Source organism: Scyliorhinus canicula, chromosome 2 (genome assembly GCF_902713615.1).
Source record: "Scyliorhinus canicula chromosome 2, sScyCan1.1, whole genome shotgun sequence".
Lineage (NCBI taxonomy): Eukaryota > Metazoa > Chordata > Chondrichthyes > Carcharhiniformes > Scyliorhinidae > Scyliorhinus > Scyliorhinus canicula.
Genome location: NC_052147.1, coordinates 237,470,924 through 237,496,761, shown reverse-complemented (window position 1 = coordinate 237,496,761; position 25,838 = coordinate 237,470,924). Strand labels below are relative to the sequence as shown.

General features: G+C 46.1%; 1 protein-coding gene across 1 annotated transcript in view; it reads left to right on the top strand.

Moving 5' to 3' along the window:
* LOC119962051 (inactive dipeptidyl peptidase 10-like) overlaps positions 1-25,838 on the top strand; it is a 1,164,028-nt gene that overhangs the window by 579,438 nt on the left and 558,752 nt on the right. The window contains 1 exon segment of the mRNA XM_038789842.1: positions 21,934-22,008. Coding sequence (XP_038645770.1) covers positions 21,934-22,008 — 75 coding nt within the window.

Below are 25,838 nucleotides of genomic sequence, written 5' to 3'. Positions count from 1 at the left end.
CATCGTACTCCCGTAAGTCAGCTGGTTTGCGCTGACCCGGCTGCTCCTGCCACACTCCGACTCCCCCCGGCTCGGGGGGGGGGGCCTCCCCCCCCTTGCCACTCCTCCCTGGCCCCGCTCCAACGCGGGAAAGGTCGCCATTGCTAGCCACGCCCCGCACTCCTCCCCTCCCCCCTCCTCTGCCCCGCGCGCGGGAAAACAGAGGAAAGCCCGCGCTTTCGCCCTGCCACACCCCACCCTGCCATCTTCAGTTCCACCCCCGTCCCCGTCCATGCCTGTAAAGAACCCCCCCTAGGAGCCCATATCCCCGATCTGCTCTCCCCCCCGTCCCGCCTCCCCAACTTAACATTATAAATAACAGATAGATAACAAATAACAATGTACTTAACAGTCGCCCTCTACCAAACAGTATAAATAACCATAAATAACCATGAATAACCACAATAACAATAACTATGGGAAGTTGGCAAAGGGGGGAAAAAACATCAGAAGAAAAAAAACCCAAAGCAAGAGTTCAAGATCCAAACAAGGAAAGAAGAAGAAAAAAAAAGGAAACCGTTCCAATAAGAGTTGCCCAGTTCCGACCCAGCCGAAAAAAAAGAACCGCTTGTTCAGCTGAAAGTACCCGAGCGGATACGGCCGCCAAGTACCCCCTGGGTCTAATTCAAGTCCAGTTTCTCTTCCTGTACAAAGGCCCACGCCTCCTCTGGGGACTCAAAATAGTGGTGTTGGTTCCTGTAGGTGACCCACAAGCGCGCTGGCTGCAGCATTCCGAACCTGATCCTTTTTGCATGTAGCACCGCCTTCGTCCGGTTGTACCGGGCCCGCCGCTTAGCCACCTCCGCACTCCAGTCCTGGTAGACCCTCACCGTCGAATTCTCCCACTTGCTGCTCCTTTCCCTCTTGGCCCACTCCAGCACTCTCTCACGATCGCTGAGTCGCTGGAACCGCACCAGCACCGCCCTCGGGGGCTCATTTGCTCTTGGCTTCCTAGCCATGACCCTGTAGGCCTCTTCCAGCTCCAGGGGCGAAGGGACGGCCCCTGCCCCCATCAGGGAGCTCAGCATTTCTGCTACGTATCCCGGGAGGTCTGACCCCTCCAGGCCTTCTGCCAGGCCCAAGATCCTCAGGTTCTTCCGCCTCATTCGGGTATCCAGCTCCTCAAAACGTCTCTGCCATTTCAGGTGGAGTGCCTTGTGCACCTCTACCTTTCCCACGAGGACCGTGGCCTCCTCCTCCCTCACAGTCATCTCCTGCTGCAGCTCCCGAATCGACGCCTCTTGGGTCGCCTGGGCTCCCATCAGCCTGGTGGTCGTCGCATTCATTGACTCCAAGAGCTCCATTTTCAGCTCCGTAAAGAAGCGCAGGAGAGCGGCCTGCTGCTCCTCCGCCCATTTCCTCCATTCCTCGGGTGCGCCACCGGCCGCCATTTTGGTCGTCTTCCCCCGCTTTTTTTGGGGAGCTGCTGTTGCTTTTTTTACCACCCCACTCCGGGTACCGACCATAAAGTTGGTCTGGTTCTCCTCAGGGAGCCTTCCCCCACCGGGATTTGTCCTTACAGCGCCGTTGGGGCCCTCCAATCGGCCCGAAAACACCTTTGTAGCAGGAGCCGCCAAACGTGCGACTTAGCTGGTCATAGCCGCAACCGGAAGTCAATAAGAATATTAATAATAATTGCTTAGTGTCACAAGTAGGCTTCAATTAAGCTACTGTGAAAAGCCCCAAGTCGCCACATTCCAACGCCTGTTCGGGAGGCCGGTACAGGAATTGAACCTGCGCTGCTGGCATTGTTCTGCATTACAAGCCAGCTGTTTAGCACACTCTGTGCTAAACCAGGCCCTGTACCAGCCACCTTCCTAACGATATCCACGAAGTCCATGCTAAGGCCAGCCCGAAGCTTCCGTCCCATCAGCATCCCAGCCGGGACCACCCCAGTCACGATGTCCAGGGTGGTCCAGTAGCAAAAAAGGAACAGGGTCAGCCTCATGTGCATCGACCCCGAAGACTGTTTCCGCAACTCGTGTTTGGATGTCTGCACCATGCTTTCCGCTGGCCCATTTGAAGCCAAGTGGTGCGGAAAAGTTCAGATGTGTTGTACCCCATTAGCCTCCAGAAACCCAGAGAACTCCTCGCCCGTAAAAGGTGCTATTGCCCATGACTGACACCTCTGATATGGAATGGGTAGAAAAAGACAAACACCGCTTGTTAATCGTTGCCCTGGAGGTGCTTGTCACATCATGTGGACCTCCAGCTCTTTGGAATGGGCGTTGATCAGGAGGAGGAGCATCAAACCCTGAGACAGGCCGGCAAATTTGGCATGCAACCATGCCCATGGCTGCCCAGGCCTCTCCCAGGGTGGAGAGGCGCAGTCAGCAGCAGCTTCAGGTGCTCCTGACAGACGGACATTGTTGGTCTAATCGGTCAATGCCAACACCAGGCTCGGTCACCAAACGTAGCTGCATGCTAACATCTTCACTTTATTTTTTAAAATTTAGAGTACCCAATTATTTTTTTCCCAATTAAGGGGCAATTAAGCGTGGCCAATCCACCTAACCTGCACATCTTTGCGTTGTGGGGGCGAAACCCACGTAGACATGGGGAGAATGTGCAAATTCCACACAGACAGTGATCCTGGGCAGGGATTTGAACCCGGGTCCTCAGCACCGTAGGCTGCAGTGGACCTATTCATTTTTGACACCCCACGGGTGCCCTTTGTGGAAGTCCTGCAAGATCAAATCCTGGCCCTTTTCCAGGATGATGACATGCAAAGCCCAAGGCAGAACACTGTCCTCCATACTAAATTTGGACATTTCAGATGAAAAAGCTGGCAATTAACCTGGAAGCCATTGATGCTGGCCACCACACAACACAAGATGTAGAACTTTGGAAAGAACTGGGGCCATTTGAGTCTACTCACGGATGTGAGATGCAATGATCGGCAACGAGTCCATAAAGTTAAGGGTGAATGCAACTTAATTCACCCAGTGGGGAGATGGAGGGCTAGTCGGCAAGGGTAGTAGGCTCAATGCATTCGCTCAGTGCATTGGCTCAATGCATTGGCGTGCACAATCAGTGTGCCCGGCCGATGTTCAGACGAGTACTTGTAGGGGGCCAACAAAAGGGCCCACCTCTGGATCCTTGCGGAAACGATAGGCGGGATGGTCCTGTCCTCCTTGAACAGACCGAGCAACGGTTTATGCTCTGATTATGGTGAAATGGCAGTTGTACACGTATAAGTGAAATTTCTTTACTGTGAAAACTACCGCCAGGCCCTCCATTTCTATATGTGCATACTTGCGTTCGACCACAGCCAGCGTCTGGGAGGAAGTGATCGGCAGATATCTGCCATCCTGTGAGAATGGCCCCAATGCCGTACGGTGGCACGTTGCATGTGATGATGAGAGAATTGATAGGGTCATAGTGAGTCAACAAGCTGCAAGACGAAAGCTGTTCCTTCACATGTCTGAAAGCTGTTTCCTGCGGCTTGCTCCACAGAAGCAAGGGGGGGGGGGGGGGGGGGATGATGAATTTGCCGTAATAGTTCACTTACTTGAAAAACGTTCGGAGTTCCGTGGCACTCATAGAGGCAGTAGCCTGCTGAATGTCACACACCTTCTCTGCGGCCGGGTGTAAGCCTTCGTGGTCCACCTGATAGCCCAAGTACACCACCTCTTTTGCGTGAAAAACACTTGGCCGAAGAACATCTGCCAGGTTGTCCAAATTCTCCTGCTCGGCCCCTTATGTCATCTAAATGTACTGCTAGGCGCGGTAACCCACACAGAATGTTCTCCATCAACATACACCGTGGCTCCATCAAGGCCGCGGTGCATGTTGATCGTGACGTAACTATAGGAGGCTGAGTCCAATTCGAATTGCAAATATTCACACCTCATCTCGTAAATGATAATCCAGCTGCTGGTTTAGCATAAAGGTCTTTAATGTGGGGCAGCGGGTAATAGTCCAAACGTGAAACCGCATTTACCGTCAGCTTATAATACTCGCACAACTGGATGGTGAACCACTGGTCTCACCCAATCTGCGAAGCACACATGTCGGATGATCCCCAATCCTTCAAGCCAGCTCAGTCTCCACTTTTGCCAGCAACGTTTAAGGGACGGAGTGGACTCTGAAATATCTTGGCTGCGCACCCGAGCTGACATGGACTTTTGTATTTAGCACCCTTTATCTTTCCCAATCCAGGCTGAAAGACATCAGGGTACTTTCCCAGTACTTTGCTCAGGCCCCCGGATTCTAGTTGGAAGAAGTGTTGCCAATCATGATGTAGGCGGCTCAACCAACCACGGCCTAATAAGCTGGGGCCATGTCCCTTCACTACAATTAGCAGAAGGCGCACTGACTGCCGTCCATTAACCACCGAGGCCATGGTCTTCCCCGCAATGTCCAGTGGTTCACCAGTATAAGTGGCCAATCAAGCTTCAGAAACAAGTGTTGCACCCCTTTCTTAATGCGGGTGCAAGTTTGCCTTTCTACAATGGAAACCTCAGTGCCTGTATCAAGCTCCATATCTAATAGGTACCCATTCACCTGCAACGTGATCTTGATGGGAGCAACACGAGCCACTACCACGCAGTTGAGCTGCATGTAAATTCTATGCAGTCTCCATCTTCTGGTTTATACGAGAAGGAAAGTGCAGGCCCTAGGTAGACGCCTACCTCTACTGGAGCGCTGGGACCTCTGGCTGCCGTGCGACTTGTGCTCATGTAGGGGCCTACGACCACATGCCTCACAACAGCCTGGTTTTCCCTCTGCAGATTCTGGGGAGGTATCCCATCAGGACGACTCGGTCGTCAACCAATGGACCTGGCCTGCAGAACACTGGATCCAGGGCAGGGTACTGCTCTTGGGAGCGGTCATTCACCAGGAGGGGGAATGTTCTAAATCGTTAACCTCCATTCCCTGGATTTCCTGCACCCCTCGGTCAGAGCTCTCATGAGATAGTGAAATTTGCACAGCTTGCTGTAGGTTTAAGGACGGTTCGGCCAACAATTTATTTTGAGTGCCACAGTATTGATACCACATACCGAACGGTTGTGCAGCATTCCGACAGGGGCATGCCATATTTGCAGAATTCAGCTATCGTTCGTAATCTCGACAAAAACTCGGTGACGGACCCACCAAGGGTTCTTTCCACTGTATTAAAGCGACACTTCTGCACAATCATGGATGGTGTTGGGTTGAAATGCTGGCCCAGTAATGTTACTAGCTGCTTGAATGGATGGTGTTGGGTTGAAATGCTGGCCCAGTAATGTTACTAGCTGCTTGAATGGATGGTGTTGGGTTGAAATGCTGGCCCAGTAATGTTACTAGCTGCTTGAATGGATGGTGTTGGGTTGAAATGCTGGCCCAGTAATGTTACTAGCTGCTTGAATGGATGGTGTTGGGTTGAAATGCTGGCCCAGTAATGTTACCAGCTGCTTGAATGGATGAATGACAGGCACTGCAGCAAAGGTGAGGCTCTGCACTACACCATAGGCATGTGTGCTGCAGGCAATTAATATTATTGACTTGGAAAAAGTAGTGCATACTTTCCACATACTCACTCCAATCTTCCAAATTGGTGTCAAATACAGTTAATCTTCCAAACAGAGGCATGCTAAAGGAAACAATTCCAACCTTTATACCGAAGGCTCAGGGAGGTGGCTTACCAGACAGAGTAGCAGCGTGATAGCAAACTAGTTGGACCCTCATCACTAGTTTTGTAGACCATGAAGGAGCCCAAACTGAGTTGTTAAAAGGAAATAAAGGTTTATCACGATAACTATTATTTACATTGTGCAGAGGTTCCCAGCCGGCTCTCTCCTGTTGGTACCCAAACTGGACGACTTTATACAGAAGATAATGAAATGTGGTTTAGGGATCCCCCACCCCCTTTAACGGGGGAGCTTGGATTCAGCGAGGCTAACGGGAGTTTAATTTTTGCCACCAAATAAGACCCGTGTGAGTTATGTCATTGTGATTTGTACCCCAATAAATCGGGACCGGTCCTCACAGAAAAATGATCTTGAACCCAAAGAAGAAACAGAGCAGTTAATAAGTTTAACTGTCCATGCATTCAGATAAGACCCATTGTCAGTAATGACGTATTAGAACTTAATGCTATGATGATATGTGCTACAGCTGAGGACATTTTGAGGGCAAATAAAACATTACAGAAATTAAATTTGGAGAAATGTGCACTCAGATTTCCAGCCTTGGGTGATCCGAAGGATACAAAGATTTGAGTTGAGCTGGGTTTATGGGATTCTTGGTGGGAAAATGTGGAAAGTTGTCCCTAGGCCTGGTAAGTCAAGAAAACAAAAATGGTGGTAGCTGTAGAAACACTCGTGGCAGTAGGAATAATAGGTGCCTATTCACCTGCACTGCGATGGGGCGCAATCTGCAAGCCCGCTGCACCCGATTCGGGTCGTGACGAGGCCGGTGGATCATGACCATTGAGGTTGGAAGACAGGTTTGTATATTCAAGTGAGCAGTTAGTTTAATTTGAATATGTCAATCCTGGATTTACCCAGCACCCGGGGGAAGAGAGAAAGAGAGAGAAAGAGTCTCCCATGCCATTGGAAGCCCCTGGGTGGTTGGGCTCTGGGAAGGGTGGTACTCTGGAACCCTGATGCCACCCATGCACTGTGGCTCTGCCAGACTGGCACGCTGGAAGTGCCACCTTGGTGCCACCCTGGCAGCGTTAGGATGTCCAAATGGCACTGACAAACTGGCAGTGCCAAGGTGCTCAGGTGTCATCAGCTCGTGCCAGGGATCGGGCCCGGGGGTGTCCTGTCCTACTGTGGTGGAGTGCGGGACAGGGTGTGCTCAATGACCCCTTTATTGGTGAGCTGAGGCATTGGGGTATCCGGATGCCACGGTGGGGGGGGGGGGGGGGGCTAAAGATCGGGATGTCATTTTTTGGAATTGGGACTAAGTGCGGCCTCAGCAGGGTGTTCTTCGCTGACGCCCGGAAATAAAGCAGAGACCTATTTAATAGCGGGGTCGTTCACGGCGTTGCAAGCGCCAGGAAACACCCAGCGAAAGGACCTCCACACGGGACTCCGCTGAGGCACAGGGTTGATAGCTAGGAGGCTGTAATGCTGCATCCTGAGAATAAACCTAGCACCAAGAAAAAGATCTGTGCATTGTTTGTTCCGTACTTCACCATCTGACATGGATCTATTTAACAGTTCTTGCTTCCTACCAAACACATCTGGTGGCACAAACGCATCATGACTCTCTTTCTGCTTGTCTCCCTTATGTCTTCATAGAATCATAGCATTTACAGTACAGAAGGAGGCTATTTGGCCTGTCGAGTCTGCACCGGCCCTTAGGAAAGACCCCACTTCAAACCACACCTCCACCCATTCCCGTAACCCAACCACCCCACCTAACCTTTTTGGGCACTGAGGGCAATTTAGCATGGCCATTCCACCTAACCTGCACATCTTTGGACTGTGGGCGGAAACCAGAGGGCCCGGAGGAAACCCACGCAGACACGGGGATAATGCGCAGACTCCGCACAGACAGTGACCCAAGCTGGGATTCGAACCTGGGACCCTGAAGCTGTGAAGTAACTGTGCTAACCACTGTGCTACCGTGCTGCCTATTCTTGAAATTGGTGCTCTGAGATTCTTTTCACTGTCCTTTTCCATCCTTTGAAGTCAGGGCTCTTGATGTGTTGTAATATTACTGTTATACTTTGATCTTGTTCCATTTTATAATGGTCACAGACCTGTGCACACAAATCAAACAGGATATCCTCAGGATATCCTAAGCATCCCATCATTAATATTTTCCCATATAACCATTTTATAGACTTAACAACCTTTACAATCATTTAGTTACAGCTCTAAAGTCCATTGATCTCTCCATTTACTTTGATCACAACTGGTAACATAGTTCTGACTTGTCTGTCCCTTGTCATCTCCAGCTTCCCGCAAAGCCCCACCTCCCCCAGGCGAAGACCACACGCAGGCACTAAAGACGATCCAGCTCCCATCCATCCTGCCACCAGAGAAGTAGGCACAGCACACCCCAGCTACATTCCCAACTTCTGCCCACTGGTCAAGCTACATCCATGGGCCCTGCCCGCATGCATTCCCCATTGCATTGTACTGGTTGGTGGTGCACTGTGCCCACTCCCACCCCCTTCCACCCAATCTGGTGCCACCCTGCTCGCGGGGTATCACATGGCCCAACCAAGGGGCTCCCCCACTGTAGACCCCAGAGGAGGACACTGGACAGGGGGCCGCAGAGTGTATCACTGGCATGTGTAGCGCCAGACACCAGTACCCCTGGTGGCGGGGAGGGGTGGTATTAGAGGCCTCGTGGTGTCAGGCATCGATGGGACCAGGGGTGTGGTGTGGTGGGCAAAGCACTTGTCTGGGACCTCCCAGAGCTCCATGCACAGGTGCATCTGCACTGTAATGGAGGCCCTATGTACCTGGCAGCACGATACATCAACCTAAATATGGACTGAGCCCACTAGGTTGCCCAGGCTGTGGGATTTTCTGCCATTGCTGGGATGCCCCAGGTCCTGAGGTGATCGACAGGACATATGGGCACCGCCATATGAAGGGGTGCCTTTCACAAACCGGAAGGAATTCCACCTCCTCAATGAGCAGTTTGTGTGTGACCACCAGTCGCACATAACGGACGTATGTGCCCGATACCCAGTCAGCATGCACAGTCCCTTCATCTTCAACAGTTTGCAACACCTTTGAGGTGCTCCCCCCGGTGAGGGGTTGGCTCCTGGGTGACAGTGGTTATCCGCGGTGGTCATGGCTGATGACACCTTTCCGGAGGCCTTGGATTGACGTAGAGAACTGCAATAACGACACCCATGCAGCAACCAGTAGCAGCATCAAGCAGTGTATCAGCCTCCTCAAGTTGCAGTTCTGAAGCTTGGACTGCTCTGGAAGGGCCCTCCAATATGGTCCTGGTCGGGTCTCCCATAACATTGGTCAGCAGAGCGGCGATATGCTGGAGGAAGAGGATGAACATCAGGCCTCATCCGACGGCGAGGTTACAGAGGAGGGCCAGGATGAACAGGCCATGGGGCCCGGGCAGCTAAAGAAGGCCGCATAACATGTGTGCCAGGGCCGCTGCGCAAGGCACAATCAAATTACATCCAGGTTCAGGGACTAGGCAGCCTGGCCACTGGCAAGCCAAACCCCCCACACTCCACCCCCTCCCCTGTCCACCCACCCGACACACCCTCCTCCACTCCGTGCTTCTCACCTGCTTCACTGCAGGTGCTGGCCTTGAGTTGGCTGCACCAATGGGTGCGGTTCATGGGATGGACGATGATGATGACCCACTCCACAATGAGCTCAAGCATTCGGCATTGTTTGGCGAAGTCTCACTTCTATCCTCGTAGCACATTCCACCGTCTGCTCAGGTGATCCCTGCATGCGTGCTGGCCATGCCATCTCACGGTCCCATCGAACACCTGGAGTGGTGGGTCATGCACCGGGTAACTGTTACCATATGTCGCCCCCACATATCTGGCCCCATCCCCATCACCTTCGGCAGCACGGTAGCACAGTGGTTAGCACAGTTGCTTCACAGTTGTGTGTTTGGATAGGGTGCTCTTTCTAAGGGCCAGTGCAGACTCGACGGGCTGAAAGTCCTCCTTCTAGACTGTAAATTCAGTGACTAATTCTATGACCTTCGAGGGCAACCCCAGAGGTAACTTCCGACTGCCCTGTCTCTGCTAAAAATGGATAGAGAAACTTTCGACATTGGTATTCTATGGCACAATTTGATGGACCACATTCTGCAAATGAAGTGTTTTATTTTAATTCCTTTTCAAGATGAATGCTCAAGTGCAATTGTTATCAATATTACAAACTGGTCCTTTTTATAATCTTTCCAAATATAGGCTGACATGAAAAAATCCGTTATTGACAAATCAGTCGTGCATTTACCGGAATCTACCTGCATTAAAAACAAAATTACATTTATGAATCATTTAGTTTGATCTTGTGTATTGTTGATTTATCCTTGCATTTGCTTATGAGGCATAGTCAATAGCATCTTCTTTTTATGCTTGACATTATTTTTAACATTAATTCCCTGCCTCCTCTTCATGTACAAGGTAATATTTCAGCAAATTCATTGTATCTTTTGGTCTTTTTGAGTGTGCCTTTCATTATTTATGTCTTTGAACCATGTACATTGTTTACTTACCTCTGTAAGTTAAACATTTATTCATATCTTGTTCAAGGTTGGCATGGTGGCACAGTGGTTAGCACTGCTGCCTCACAGCTCCAGGGCCCCGGGTTCAGTTCCGGCCTAGGGTGACTGTGCGGAATTTGCACTTTCTCTCCGTGTCTGAGTGGGTTTCCTCCGGGTGCTCCGGTTTCCTCCCACAGTCCAAAAATGTGCAGGTTACATACATAGAAGATAAGGAGCAGAAGGAGGCCTTTTGGCCCTTCGAGCCTGCTCTGCCATTTATCACGATCATGACTGATCATCCAACTCAGCAGCCTAATCCTGCTTTCTCCCCATAGCCTTTGATCCCAATCTCCCCAGTGCTACATCTAGCCGCCTCTTGAATATATTCAATGTTTTAGCGTCAACTACTTCCTGTGTAATTGAATTCCACAGGCTCACCACTCTGTGGGTGAAGAAATGTCTCCTCACCTCTGTCTGAAACGGTTCATCCTGAATTCTCAGACTGTTATCCCTGGTCTTGGACACACCCACCATCAGGAGCATCTACCCTGTCTAGTCCTGTTAGAATTTTATAAGTCTCTATGAGATCCCCCTTTCATTCTTCTAAACTCCGGCGAGAACAATCCTAACCTAGTCAATCCCTCCTCATATGACCGTCCCGCCATCCCTGGAATCAATCTGGTAAACCTTTGCTGTACTCCCTCAAGAGAAGAACATCCTTCCTCAGAAAACTAGGCCAAAACTGCACACAATATTCCAGGTGTGGCCTCACCAAGGCCCTATATAATTGCAGCAACGCATCCCTGCTTCTTTACTCAAAACGTCTCGCAATGAAGGCCAACATACCATTAGCCTTCTTTACCGCCTGCTGCACCTGCATGCTTACCTTCAGCGACTGGTGCTCAAGGACACGCAGGTCCCGTTGCACACTCCCCTCTCCCAATTTACAACCATTCAGGTAGTAATCTGTCTTCCTGTTTTTGCTTCCAAAGTGAATAACCTCACACTTATCCAAATTATACTGAATCTACCATTGATTTGCCCACTCACCCAACCTGTCCAGATCATGCTGTAGGATCCCTGCATCCTCGTCACAGTTCACCCTCCCACCCAACTTGGTATCATCTGCAAACTTTGAGATATTACATTTGGTTCCCTCATCCAAATCATTAATATATATTGTGAATAGTTGGGGTCCGAGCACTGATCCCTGTGGCACCCTACTCGTTAATGCCTGCCAATTTGAAAAGGATCCATTTATTTCTACTCTTTCTTTCCTCTCTGTCAACCAGTTTTCTATCCACCTCAATACACTTCCCCCAATCGCATGCACTTTAATTCTGCACAACAATCTGTTATGCAGGATTTGTCAAACGTATTCTGAAAGTCCAAATATACCACATAGACTGGCTCCCCCTTGTCAGCTGTACTGGTTACATCTTCAAAGAATTCCTACAGATTTGTCAAGTGTGATTTCCCCTTCATAAATCCATGCTGACCCTGACTGATCCTGCCACTGCTTTCTAAATATTCCGCTATATAGTCCTTGATAATGGATTCAAGAATTTTCCTCACTACCGATGTTCAGTTTTCTGTTCTATAATTCCCTGCTTTCTAGCTTCCTTTTTGAATATTGGAGTGACATGAGCTACCCGCCAATCTGCAGGGACTGTTTCAGAGCCACCTCCTTAAGCACTCTGGGATGCAGATTCTCAGGCCCTGGGGATTTATCCGCCTTCAATCCCATCAATTTTCCCAGCACCATTTCTCTACTAATGTTGATCAACGTCAGTTCTTCTCTCTCACCAAACCTTTCATTCTCCAGCATTTCCGGTATCTGATTTGAGTCCTCTTTTGTGAAGACAGAACCAAAGTATTAATCAGGATCGCGACCCCCCCCCCCTAGTCTTAGAGTCCAACCCTGATTGAAATACCTGCCCGACCCACCTCTTCCTCAATCTGGTCTGATCTGTTACCTTCAGATATGTCTCCTGTAGCATTATCACGCCCGCCTTCAATCCCCTCAAATGCGTGAACCCACGAGCCCTTTTAACCGGCCCACTCAGCCCACTAACATTCCACATGATCAGCCTGACCGGGAGGCATCTCTTCCCACCCCTCCCCCACCACTCTGCTGATCAATGCCAGCTCGCGCCCCACGCCCGCGCAGGCCCGCCCTTTGGCACCCTCCAGCCTCGACCCCATTTGTCTCCTAGCAACTATCCCTCCCCTGTCAGCAGAGCAATTCCCCCTGCTGCCCCCTCCCCCATTGACAGCACAACAATTCCAACCCCCATTAGCAAACTTAACATCTGCTCACCCCCCACTGCACTTCTGTGAGCTAGCCCGCCCAGCTAGCCTGGTAGCTCCCCCCCATGGCGCCAAACATCCGACCCACTATTGTTCCCCTCCCCTTCCCCGCTCAGACATACATATTCAAAAAACACAGTTCCAACCAAACACAAAGAAAAGACAAAAGATTCATCCACCCTTCCTCCACCAGCACCAGGTTAACTTACAAAACTGAGCATCAGTCCATTAATCAATATAAAAAACATTTCACATACAGTTCAAAAGCGAGAATAACTTTAACAAAACCGATACAGCTTTACACGTCCCAAGAGTTCAGTGGCCTCAGTCACTTTACTTTACTGCTCCGTTGACCACTGGGCCGCTGAGCCAGTACCCTGCACCTCCGCCATGTTTTTCTGTGCTGTGGGTTTTACATGTGCCTTCACTACACAATTTTTCCTTCTAATATGAACACTTCTGGTCATTTTCTGCTTTTACTTTAGCCCTTTACTTTTAATAAAGTCCATCGCCTCGTCCGGCGACTCAAAATAGAGTTCCTGATCTTCAAAAATGATCCATAAACGAAGTGGATATAGCAGCTCAAACTTCACATTCTTCTTGAAAAGGGCAGATTTTACTTGGTTGAATCCCGCTCTTCTTTTAGCCAGATCCGCATCCAAGTCCTGGTGGATGTGCAGCATGCCGTTCTCCCACTTGCAGCTCCGTGTCTGCTTGACCCACCGCAAAATCTGTTCCTTATCCAGGAATCGGTGCCACCACCATTTACACCACCATCGGCCTCGGCAGATCGTTCACAGACGGTCTCCTCGCAAGCGTTCTGTGCGCTCTATCCACATCCAAGGATCAAGCAAACGCCCCATCAACCATTAACTTCTCGAGTATATTCGCCACATAGGCCCTTGCGTCCGTTCCCTCGCTGCCATAAGGGAGGCCGACGATCCTCAAGTTCTGTCGACGGGACCTTTTCTCCAGGTCCTCCACTTTCTCCTGCAGCCTTTTTTGCTGATCCCTCATCAGACCTACCTGTAACTCCAGCTCAGTTAGGTGTCCCTCGTGTTTGACCACCTTCTGGATCGCCGACCTTGGGCTTCCAACCCCTGCTCCACCCGGTTGATTGATGCCTTGATCGGGTCTAGACCTTTCTCCTTTTGCTTGTGAAACCCTCCTGAATAAATTTCACCAGCTGCTCCATTGACCGCTGGGCCAGTACCCTGCACCTCCGCCATGTTTTTCTGTGCTGTGGGTTTTACATGTGCCTTCGCTACACGATTTTTCCTTCTAATATGACCACGTCTGGCCCACGTCTCCGTACACTGGTGTAGGATTCCTCCTCACTGCTCCATCCACTCCTGATTTTTCAAATAAAATTCAAAAAAAGTCGGGGGAAAATGGTCCTGCACAAGCGGGAGCTACCAAATGTGCGACCATGGCTGCCACTGGAAGTCCAGTGGCCCACTACTAAAGAAAGACGGTGAACCTGCTTAAAATAAAGATGGATCTCCAGGGGCACTCTAAGGCTGGAAGATGGATTCACCAGGACACTGAATCTGAAAGGTCCACCTTCTCGCCCACCTATTGCTTTGATGTTCCAGGAATCCAGGGCTACTGCTGGCCTCCATCCCTGAGTCCGAGTGTGTTTCCTTTGCGTGCTCTAGTTTCCCCTCACCGTCTAAGATGTGCGGGTTCGGTGAATAGGCTGGATTAAATTGTCTCTTAGAGTCCAAATATGTGCGGGTTAGATGGAGCTCTTTCATAGTGTTGGTGCAGACTTGTTGGGCCAAATAACAATTCACTCTTCGCAGACAATTACTTGGTTCACTCTGGCTGAATCGTTAATGGACAGGCGCCTCAGGACCCAGCTTGGCCTCATTTTCCCAAATTTGTCATGGGGGGTGGAGACTAAGCGAGCCTCACAGAAAGGCCACCATGATAAGGGTAAGAAAAGCAGGTAATTTCCAACAGACTATTTAGTGCCATGCGGAACTTTGGTGGAGGATCAGAATGGTTACCTGGGAGAGTCCAGGACTGGGTCAGTGTCCTATGTCATAGAGATATAGGGCTATGAAACAAGAAAATATGATGATCATTTGAGAAATAGAAAAACTGTCATCAAATGGGCAGCTGGACTCTATACCAGCTGCAAGTATACCGCTTGCCAAGTTGGTGGTGTTAGAACTGAGATCTCCTCAAGGGAAACCTTCAGGAGCCAGAGAAAGAGTTGAAGAGGTCGTCAGTACTGCCCCTACTTCGGACTCTACCAATTTGCTTGCTCTTGCCATTGACTTGGATGTCTCCAATCTGGAAAAGCCAGTTACCAAGTTGAGATGGTCAGCAAGAATCAGGAAGTCACCTGATAGATTTACCTTATGAACTTTGCTTTGAGCTCTCTTACTGTAACTCTCTTTGTTTGTGTATAATTCTAAATAAGCATTTTTCTGCTTTTCAATTTTTGGGATCTGTAAGGGATCCTAAGGGGGGCGGAATGTGGTAGTATGGCTCCTTTAAGGGGTGATTCTTCATGGGCCATTTGACAGGCCAGGAGCCTACAGGGACTGAGCTCGCGAACGTTACCCAATCAGGCGTTTGGATGTGGACCTAGGGTTTGGTCAGAGTTAGCTTTGGAGTCGAGGGGACTAGACCTATATAGTAATTGTTCTGTTTGTATATGAAGTTGTTCTCAGCTAAATAAATCACCGTTGTAATCTATCAAGATCACTGGGGTATAGTGAAATGCTAAGCGAGGGTCCAGCAGTCAGTGGTGGCCTGACATCAGCCACTCAACTGAAGAGTCAATCATGAATTGCTTTATGTGTGCCATTAATGCCAACAGTGGAGCAAACCACACAAACTTATACCCCACATTTTTCTTTTGAAGCCATGGCAGCACTGGGTTTGGAATTATTTGTGTTTAAAGGCAAAGTTTTCATCACCATCATTGACTACTACTCCAGATGGTTTGAATTGAATCGACTGCACAGCATCACAGTAGAGGCAGTCATTACATCACTAAAACGCATCTTCATGACACATGGTATCCCAGACATTCTGGTGTCAGACAACAGTCCGCAGTTTCCTAATGAGCTGTTCCACTCTGCATATTTATGGTTTTGTGCATGGGAATAGCTCTCCCAGATATCCTCAGTCCTACAGAGGAGACAAAAGAGGAACTCAAGCAATCAGGCAAATGATCAAAAAGAACAAAGATATGACCGTAGCCTTCTTAACTACAAAACCTAACCAATAAAAAAACAAGTTCTTGCCATCAGAACTATTGATGGGAAGATGGCTGTGAACACAACATCCATCTCCACAACAGATACCAACAATCCAACATCACCTTAAATGATCATGAGAAAGTTAGGAAGCTTGAGGAGCAACAAAAAGAACGTCAAGCTCATAATTTCAGCTTCAGGTACAGAGCAATGTAGAAACTTGAAACTGCTCCTGCTGAGGGAAAGAGTGTGGATATGAGATCCACAGAATTTTTTTTTTCTTTAGTAAATTTCGAGAATCCAATTCATTTTTTCCAATTAAGGGACAATTTAGTGTGGCCAATCCACCTATCCTGCACATCTTTGGATTGTGGGGGTGAAACCCACGGAAACACAGGGAGAATGTGCAAACTCCACATAGACAGTGACCCAGAGCTGGGATCGAACCTGGGACCTCAGTGCCGTGAGGCAGCAGTGTCAACCACTGCACCACCGTGTTGCCCATGGATCCACAGAAATAGGAAATTGGAATGGAAAGAGCTCCACAACCAAGATCTTATAAAATTAAGATGGACCAGGAAAATCTCAAAAGGAAGCAAATAACCTTGATATCATTGGGAAGGAAACCAATGGAACCTTGGACACACTATTTAGATCCAGATGGAGACAAAGAACCATAAACAAGTAGAAGCTCTACAACCACCCAAGTGGGAGACGCACCTATCTTATCGAATAACGAGAGAGTAGGTTTGCCCTCAACCTCAAAATGGCATCATGACTAGATCAGGGAGATTGGTCAAGGCAGCACACAGACTAACCCTGTGACGTTTGAGATTATGGAGAGATGTACTAGGATGTACAGAGTTGAGATGAAGAGGGGGGGGGAAGAAATGTGCAGTAAACGGTTATCAAGAACACCTGATACGGATGTAGCTACTGATGTAGCTATGATGTAATGTCACATGACTAAGAGTCTGTGATCTGGCAGCTCACAGAAGTACAACCTCATGTAGAGTACTGAGATGTGTTATAGACCTGTAAATAAACAAAAATGTTCTTTTTATAAATGGTAGAATTCTGAGGGTAACAGGCAAACCCGAAAGAAAACCCTCCAAGACCCCGAACCCAAGCCAAAACTGTTGTAGGTCTGTTGTATTTAGCATATGTCCCAAATTGTAAGGCCATAAACAAGAAATACACCATGCTTTTATCAAAATAAAATATTTAATTCATAGCAATTACTCATTGAAAGAAAATTAGATTCCTTTCCTTTCATAAATTGCAAATGATTTTTTTAGCCAAATGTGGTCCTTGTTAGCACAAAACCATGACATACACCAATAGAAAAGAATATTCAAGCAACACAAGAAATTTTGGATTGAGTACAAGCTTTGGAAAAATCAAAATAATATTTCTAGATGAAGCAAAACAGATTCTAATTCAATTTTTTGTAAACCTTCACTGTACACCATTTTTCATGTTTGACATGCCACAGGTCTCATGTAAAAAATATTACAATAAAAATAGCACCTTTCCAGTCTTTATTATATCCAAAGTGCAGTTACTGTTGTAATCTATGGACCCACAACAACCAATTCATGCGCAGCAAGGACTCATAAACAACAATGAGATAAATGGCTGGATAATACATTCTAATGTTGTTGAGAAATTACTAGGACATGCGCAGAACTAATATGCTATTCTTTGAAAAGTGCCATGAGATGTTTTACATCCAGTGGGGAGCAAAGAACGGGTTACAGTTTAACATCTCATCGAACAATCACATCTCTGTTAATGCAACACTGCATCAGAACTGCCTTGGATTGTCAGCCTGCATTATGTGCTCAGTCTGGAGTGGGGCTTGAACTCCCTACCGTCTGACTCAGAGCTCAACCCTACCATTGAACCAAAGCTGACACCCATTGTTAAACCAGCTTGAATAATTTATGCGAATACTTTCAGTCTGATTACTCCCAGGAAATAAAATAATATGCGATTTAATAATCAAAACTAGAAACTGTATTCAGAAAATGTTTAAACACCTTGCACAAAGATTTTCTTTATTATCACAGCATATTCAATCAGGTAACAGAGCATGTATCTCTGTTAAGGCCCTCAGTGTATATCCCTGCTGCAACAGACATTTGAACTTAACCATCTGTTTTGATATCCCGAGGGATATAATCCAATTCTGAAAGCTAAGAACCTTGCTAGAAAGTGCAATGTACCTTTTTTTGTCAGATCACAAAAAGATTTGGGAATACAGTGTGAAGTGGAGCAAGGTCTAATGACCATTAATGTGTCTGGCTTGACAGAAAATGGAAAGTGTGCTCCTGTCAGATTAAGTTGATTTCCAGTTTTGTGACTAGTCAGTGTATGATGTTTCATTTACTGGAGATGAGATCATTGAGAAAAGAGATGACTGCCGATTTCAAGATGTGCCGGGGACAGGACAGGTCTCCTTTGAGAATAGATGATCATTCATCACTGGTGCAAATACATGGATAGGAGTAACAACACTGAAACAGACCATAGGATTTGTCTTGTATTTAGCCTTCAGGTGAGCAATAGTCCTATTCATTTTGACTTAGCCTGTTCCAATACCACATTAACTGACTTTCTTTCATCCACCTATCCAATCTTATTTTGCATGTTGATTTTAATTCTATCTCAAAACACCAATTTGGGTAATGAATTACATACACAACCTCGTCAGGAGAGAGGAAGTAGACATTTGATACTTTCATGTGGGAGATTAGATGGTGTCAATGAGGATGGAACACCAAATGATTCACAGAACATGATCGAGCTGGAAGACTGGCAAGTACAAGGATGTTCTACTTTCCCAGCAGAAACCAATGATAAAGTTACCTTATCAGACCCTTCTTCATTTAATATAACTCCTACGGAAATTCTGTTGCTGCTAGCAGTGTTCCTGAACGTTATATATGGTAGATAGAATCATATTATCATTACATTGCAAAAGGAGGCCATTGGGCCCATTGGGTCTGCACCGACCCTCCAAAGGAACATCTACCTAGGTCTGTAACCCAATAACCTCACCTCACCTTTTGGACACTAGGGTGCAACCCATCTACCTAACCTGCACATCTTTGGGCTTTAGGAGGAAACTGGAGCACCTGGAGGAAACCCACGCAGACAGGCGGAGAAAGTGCAAGATGAAAATGCACAAAACATATATCCTTGACAGAAACAAGCCATGATAGATATATTTACAGTTTAAGTTACAAGCTTGTGTAATTACTTGCTTTCTTATATCATGTGCTTAGAATCAAGGTGCTTCGGGGAGGATGTGCAGACTCTGCACAGACAGTGACCCAAGCCGGAATCGAACCTAGGACCCTGGAGCTGTGAAGCAATTGTGCTATCCACAATGCTACCATCCTGCCCTATACAATGCTACCGTGCTGCCCTTTCTGCTTGCTGCGAACATGCTTGCAGGATGACTGGAGATAGAGATCACCCACTGGGAAATTCTCGTCTTAACCTAACTGGCCTAGAAAAAAGCTGTTTCTTAAAACACAAAGAGACTTAGTTGTCTCTGCACATGACCTCCTTGCACAAACAGGCCAGTTGCCCAAATATGGTCATAATTGATTGGTTGCAGATCCATTGATTAAAAATGAATAGATTATGGCCAATGGGGTTCTCTTCTCAGCCGGGATCTATTGTCCAAAATGATTGAGTCTCATAGTTCTTTCCACACCCAGGCAGGTTATGTCTGGATGTCTTGTGAATGGTTCAGGAGCTGGGTCATTCACAATTGTCTCAGTTGATTAAGATTCTGGCAGCATTCCTTTAGATACGCTCCTTTCTGGTGGATTTGTAATTTGTATGGTAAAGCAATATAAATATTCGGCCATCCTACGAGCTGCTGTTTAAGTCACTAAATGCTGTTGTTCACTCATTTTAGTTGTTTCAGTTCACTCAATATAAAAAGAAATTTTTGATATAAAACATGGATTTATACAGTATTGTTGGCCTAAATGGAAATAAGATAATGAATGAAAGCTTTCAGTCACAACAGTGCACAGCATGGGGATAGATTTTGGTTAAAAATGGCTCAATTGTCATTCATTTTAAAAGGAATAGCTGGTAAGAACTAAATCATGGACGGGGTGCTCTTTCCAGGGGCTGGTGAAGACATGATGGGCTGAATAGCCTCTTCTGCACTGTAAATTCTATGACACCGGGATCAGGATTTGGATGACATCCTGCTTTGGGCTGACAATTAGTTGCCAACATTTGTGCTACATATGCTCCACAGAATGACCATCTCAAGCAAGAGAAAGCTCAGCCATCTTCCTTTAACCTTCAATGTCATCGTCACTAGCAAGACCTTGACCATCAATATCTTAAATACTGATGAGAAACTGATCAGGACTACACATGTTAACAATGCTGGGAGGGGAGTAACTTTACAATGAGTAGCTCATTTGGTCCCTTCAAACTGCTCAACCTCATGTCAAGGTGTGATGCGATACCCACTATCCACTTTTTTCCATGCAGCTGCGGCAGTGCAGCATGATCTACACAGAGAGGTTCACTTCAGTGGGCCCTGCCATCATGACCACACTGACTGGAGCATATATAGTACAACAAAACTCAATTGGGAAATTCTGTGATGCAGGTTTTCCATCCTGTCTGAAAAAGGGTAAAAGGTGATAAAACATGCAGAGATGATGTAATATAAAGTTCACTATTTTGCCAAGAATCACGATGCAGGACAAGCCAGATTCTAAAAGGTAGATAATTGGTATTAATGTGCTGCTTCATTTCAGAAGCACAGCTTAATTTGTGTCAAGAGGTTTGTGGTTATTAGAGTTCGCAACTCTGTGTTGGTGATGAAAGTGGAGGCTAATAATGTTTGGAAGTGACATGGACTAACTGAAAAGAAACCAACAAGCTGGGTAACTAAGTGGCAATGACATGGGTTTGCAACTTCTTATTTCTCATGTAATGAGTTTTCAAACTGAGTCCCGAGTTTTTCTTTATTCACTTATGCGATGAGGGAAGTGCTGGTTGGACTGACATTTGTTGGACAACCCTAATTGTCTTTCAAAAATAGAATTGAAAATGTAGATACATGACATGATTATTTCTTTTGCCACCAAAAGCTAACATTCCCCCCCTCCCCCAACCCCAGGTCAAGAATATATGTTACTAGTATAACCGACACTTTGGTGCACAATAGGGCAGGAAAAATTATTGTTCACGCCTCTTCCAAAAACAAACATATCTCGTGGCCCCCACTCAGGCAAAATAAAATCACACCTGCGTACCCCTTTGTCCTTTGCAGTGATGTTAAGAGATGCTGTTGTTCTATATGTCTGTATATTTTTAAAAATAAAACCTAACTCCATTATCAGGAATCTTTCTTTGTTGTCCATGCTGCCTTAAAATAACAACACTTTCAGAAGCAATTTAATTTTCCATTGAAATGCATTGAAATGCATTTTTATGCTGTTGCAGATGCCACTGAGAATACCTGATATAAATAGATACCTTCACGTTCTCAGGAATGTTAGATGAGGTATAGTGTTGGACAGCTGAGACATTCATTACTCATGAATAACCCCATGGATTTGAAGTTTCTCACCACTGAAAGAAAGTAGGTGTTGAAAATAATGAAAATAAAGCAGAATGTTCGTACACACTATACAGGGCTACTGATGTAAAAAGATTATTATGCAGAGTATGATTCCCCTCGGTGTTTGATTTTACTGCACTGCTGGGTGTTTTTGATGTGTTTTCGTGCCTCTCTCAGTGGAATGAGTAAGGGTACAATCAAATATATTTGTGAAATAAATTCAGGTGACCTACATGGCATCAACAACTTAAAAACAAACGAGTTCAAGTGATATATGGGAAGATTCAAAAATTACAATTTAGCCATGATTGTGTACAAGAGGCGGGGAAAGAAAAAAAATATTTTGTCAGTTGCTAAGACACTTCAAATAGCTGAAATTCTTAAAGTTTCACCTTGGATAACCAATCTACAAGCTTTTATTTAGTGACTTGCAATGATCTGCAAATGGTTTAAGTCATGATCAGTTTCACTCTAGCTCCCAGCAGAATATTAAGCCCAGCATTAAATTTCCCATCAAATGAATGAGAGCTATAAGGATAAAACTATAGTGATTTGTTAAAAGTGCATTCCTGTGTTAACACTCTTAAATTTATCTTCTATTTTTTCATTCCCTAGGTGACGTTTAAAGCAACAAAATACTCTGTCTCTCCAGATCTCAGATTTGTTCTTCTGGCATATGACGTCAAACAGGTACACAAAATATGTGTATAATTTTTTTAATATCTTACCTACCGATGTGCATTTTAGTATACCTTTTGGAATGTTTCCAGATTCTAGTTTGATTATTTTGGCTATTGTCTCAAAAGTAAGGAATTGAATACTGTGTGTTGGATACTTACTTTATGCAAACCTACTTTACCCCCCTGCTGCTACAGTAAATGGAGTGCTTGCTTCAGCTCCAAATTCATTTGTTAGGTTTTTCAAGTGCTATAAATAGCAGCACCTGAGAAAACAAATATCGTTGAAATAGAGGAAATAGAAACATGAACAAGCATTGACTTTATACTCCAGTGTAAATGCATGTACTTATGCTGATGACAGATCCTTTCTCCGCTGGTTGAGAAGTGGTTTGAAGAATTTGGGTGGGATTCTCCGGTCCTCCAGCCACGTGTTTCTCGGCGCCGTGCTATTCTTTGGTGCTGGGATTCTCTCTTCTTGCCTCTTATCAATGGGATTTTCCATTGAAGACCGCCGTCCACGCCACCGGGGAACTCGTGGGTGGGGGTGCGCTGCTGCCACACCGCCGAGAAACCTACGGGTGGGGGTGTGTTGCTGCCACGCCGCTGGGAAACTCGTGGGCAGGGGTGCGCTGCTGCCACACCATTGGGAAACCATGAGCGGGGGTGCGCTGCTGGCGGGAAAAGAGATACTCAACAGCCGATGAATTCCAGCCTTTTTCTCTCTAACAATGTTCTTTATCTGCATTTTTTCCATTTCGAACTTTGACTTTGTTTTATTTAGAACCTACTATGAGGTGTTAACAAAAGAGTAAATGTTAAAGTTGTGCAAAACTCCTGATTTGTGTCAAAAATCCACTCAGCTACATTAAAACAATCCAGAGCAAAACCTGTTTAGTATTGGCAGTATAACCTGTTATGCTATGTTTAAATAATATGGTGTGGAGACTCGGTGCAGTGAATAAATCAATCCAAACAGCCTGTGTTAATCTGATAATGGTAAGCTAAATAGGAAACAGTCCAAGTGCAGATGCAGAAAGACTTGGACAATATCTCGGCTTGGGCTGGCAAGCAATGTTCATGTCAAACAAGCGCCAGGCAATGACCATCTCCAATAAAGGAAATCTAACCATTGCCCCTTGTCATTCAATGGTGTTACCATTGTTGAAACCTCCTGGGTGTTACCATTTACCAGAAACTGAATTGGACTAGCCATATAAATACTGTGGCTGTAAGAGCAGGTCAGAGGCTATATGTCCTGTGAAAAGTAACTCACCTCCTGACTTTCTCCATCTACAAGGCAAAGGTCAGGAGTGTGATTGAATACTCTGCCCTTCTTCTTCGATGAGTAGAGCTCCAAGAACATTCAAGAAGCTTGATGCCATCCAGGACAAAACATCCTGCTTAATTGGCATCCCACCCACAAACATTCACTCTCTCCACCATCGACATATAGTGGCAACAGTGAGTACCATCTACAAGATGCACTGCGCAAACTCACCAACAATTCTTCATTTTGTATCCAGCATATGGCTGTTCAAACAGATCAACATTAGTTCCACAGCACTGGCCTTTTTGTAACTGAGTGTTTTATAAGTATTGCTAAATTTGAAATCAAATTGGTCAAGATTCATAATGAGTGGATGATGTGCTTCACCAGTTTACCAATCAAGTGGTGTGGGCAAAACTTACTTCATTTGATCCAATGCAAGGCAAACTGAAATTTTCATTTTACACTATAGAATTGCAATATAATAATCCATCTAGCTTGAGGCACTCAAATGACAAAAGTTGCTATGGTTGCTTCTATTTTTCTAGATTAAACTGGTTAACACTTTTTCAGCATCTCAACTGATCACCCATAGCATTGTGCATAATAGGTTTAAGAACCTGTTGTTGTATAATGATGTGAGAACAATGACATCTATAACACAACTATCACTCAGCTACTTCAGTTACGTACCCGTAAAGTATCCGTGGGAGGCCCAGTTCAAGAGCAAGCAGGTAACTATGCATGTCAAACCGTCATCCACATCATTGCAATATTAGGTGCCCATAGCCAGACCTGGTTGGGCAAATGGTGGGTCTGGAATTGGCAGTTTGAGTTGCAATGAAGGATGAGCGTAGCACACCACCATGCTGCCCATGTTATTGTTGTGGAGCCCTAAGGAATGGTCCTATCATCTTGGGGGGCCCCCGCTCCTGCAAAGCAATTATGAGACTGGCCTGCCTGGAGTCTTATATGCTGTGCTGCCAGGTTTTATTGAAGAGATTGTTGACAGGATGGCATCTGCCCACAGAGAGTTATAATTGCACCACATGGGTGGCACAGTGGTTAGCATTGCTGCCTACAGCGCTGAGGACCTGGGTTCGAATCCCGGCCCTGGGTCACTGTCTGTGTGGAGTTTACACATTCTCCCCATGTTTGCGTGGGTTACACCCCCACAACCCAAAGATGTGCCGGTTAGGTGGATTGGTCACGCTAAATTGCCCCTTAATTGGAAAAATAATTGGGTATTCTAAATTTATTTTTATTTTTTTAATAAATTTTTTTTTAAATAATTGCACCACGTTTCCATGTATTTAATATGACCATTGTTGCATAACTGAATGAGGATTTATTCTTGACCACCAAGCAAAACAACCAGCCCAACTAAATGCAACTTGTGACTGAGTAGATACCTGGGGATTGGTAAGTGGGGGAGTTTAAAGCGTTAATCTTGTTCTTGAAAAATCTAGTTTGCTTGTAGATAGCAATATCTGAAAAGCACTGTGTAAACAGAACACATTATTCCAGCCTTAGGCAAAGTAAACACTCTCTACTGAGGTTAATAAAATAGGTGGAAAAAAAAGGAAAAAAAAATGAATATATTCAAATTTATAATTTAAAAAACCCTCTAAAATCAAAATTCTTAATTTTGTACCACTAGGGTCTTCAGTTGTGCTTGACCTTTAAGGTAAAAATAACTAGTATTTATGAATCATGTTCAATTTATTGAGCAAGATTTTACATATATTTAACAAGAAACAGTGAAGACAACATAGAAGTTCCTCATCTCTGAAGATCCTAGCAATTCTCAGCGGGACAAGGCAACAATTTAACTGGAAAATTGCAACCTTATTTTCCACCGATTTTCGACATTCGTCCCGATGCATGCCTCTACCAGAGGGCCTCAATGACCGTTCTCCATAGCTGACTGAGCAAAAGGCTTCAGACCTCGAGCACAATAGAATCATAGAATCCCTACAGTGCAGAAGGAGGCCATTCAGCCCATTGAGTCTACATCGACTCTTTGAACGAGCACCCTACCCCACAAGGCCCACTCCCCCACCCGATTCCTGTAACCCCATAAACCCACCTAACCTTTTGGACACTACGGGCAAATTATCATGGTCAATGCACCTAACCTGCACATCTTTGGGCTGTGGGAGGAAACCGGAGCACCGGGAGGAAACCCATACAGACACAGGAAGAACATAGAAACTTCACATATACAGTCACCCGACGGTGGAATTGAACCCGGGTCCCTGGCTCTTAGGCAGAGACATTTTGAGAGCTAGTTATTGCCATGCAGCTGCTGTACCATTCTTATTAATAAATACCTTTTGTGTTCTCTAATGAAGTCTGTGAAAGTGCATCTTTACACCTGGCAATAAAGATAAATAACCCTGACATTGCCTCTGGCCCGATACCTGTGAGTATCCTGTTTCAATTGAAGTCTGAAAAAAATGTACTCACCACAATGTCTCTGTTTGGGCGAATAGTCCCATTTGACACCTCCATGGAGAACTGGTCAGGATACATCCGAGTGCCTCGGGTATTATTTCCAAGCAAATCGAAAT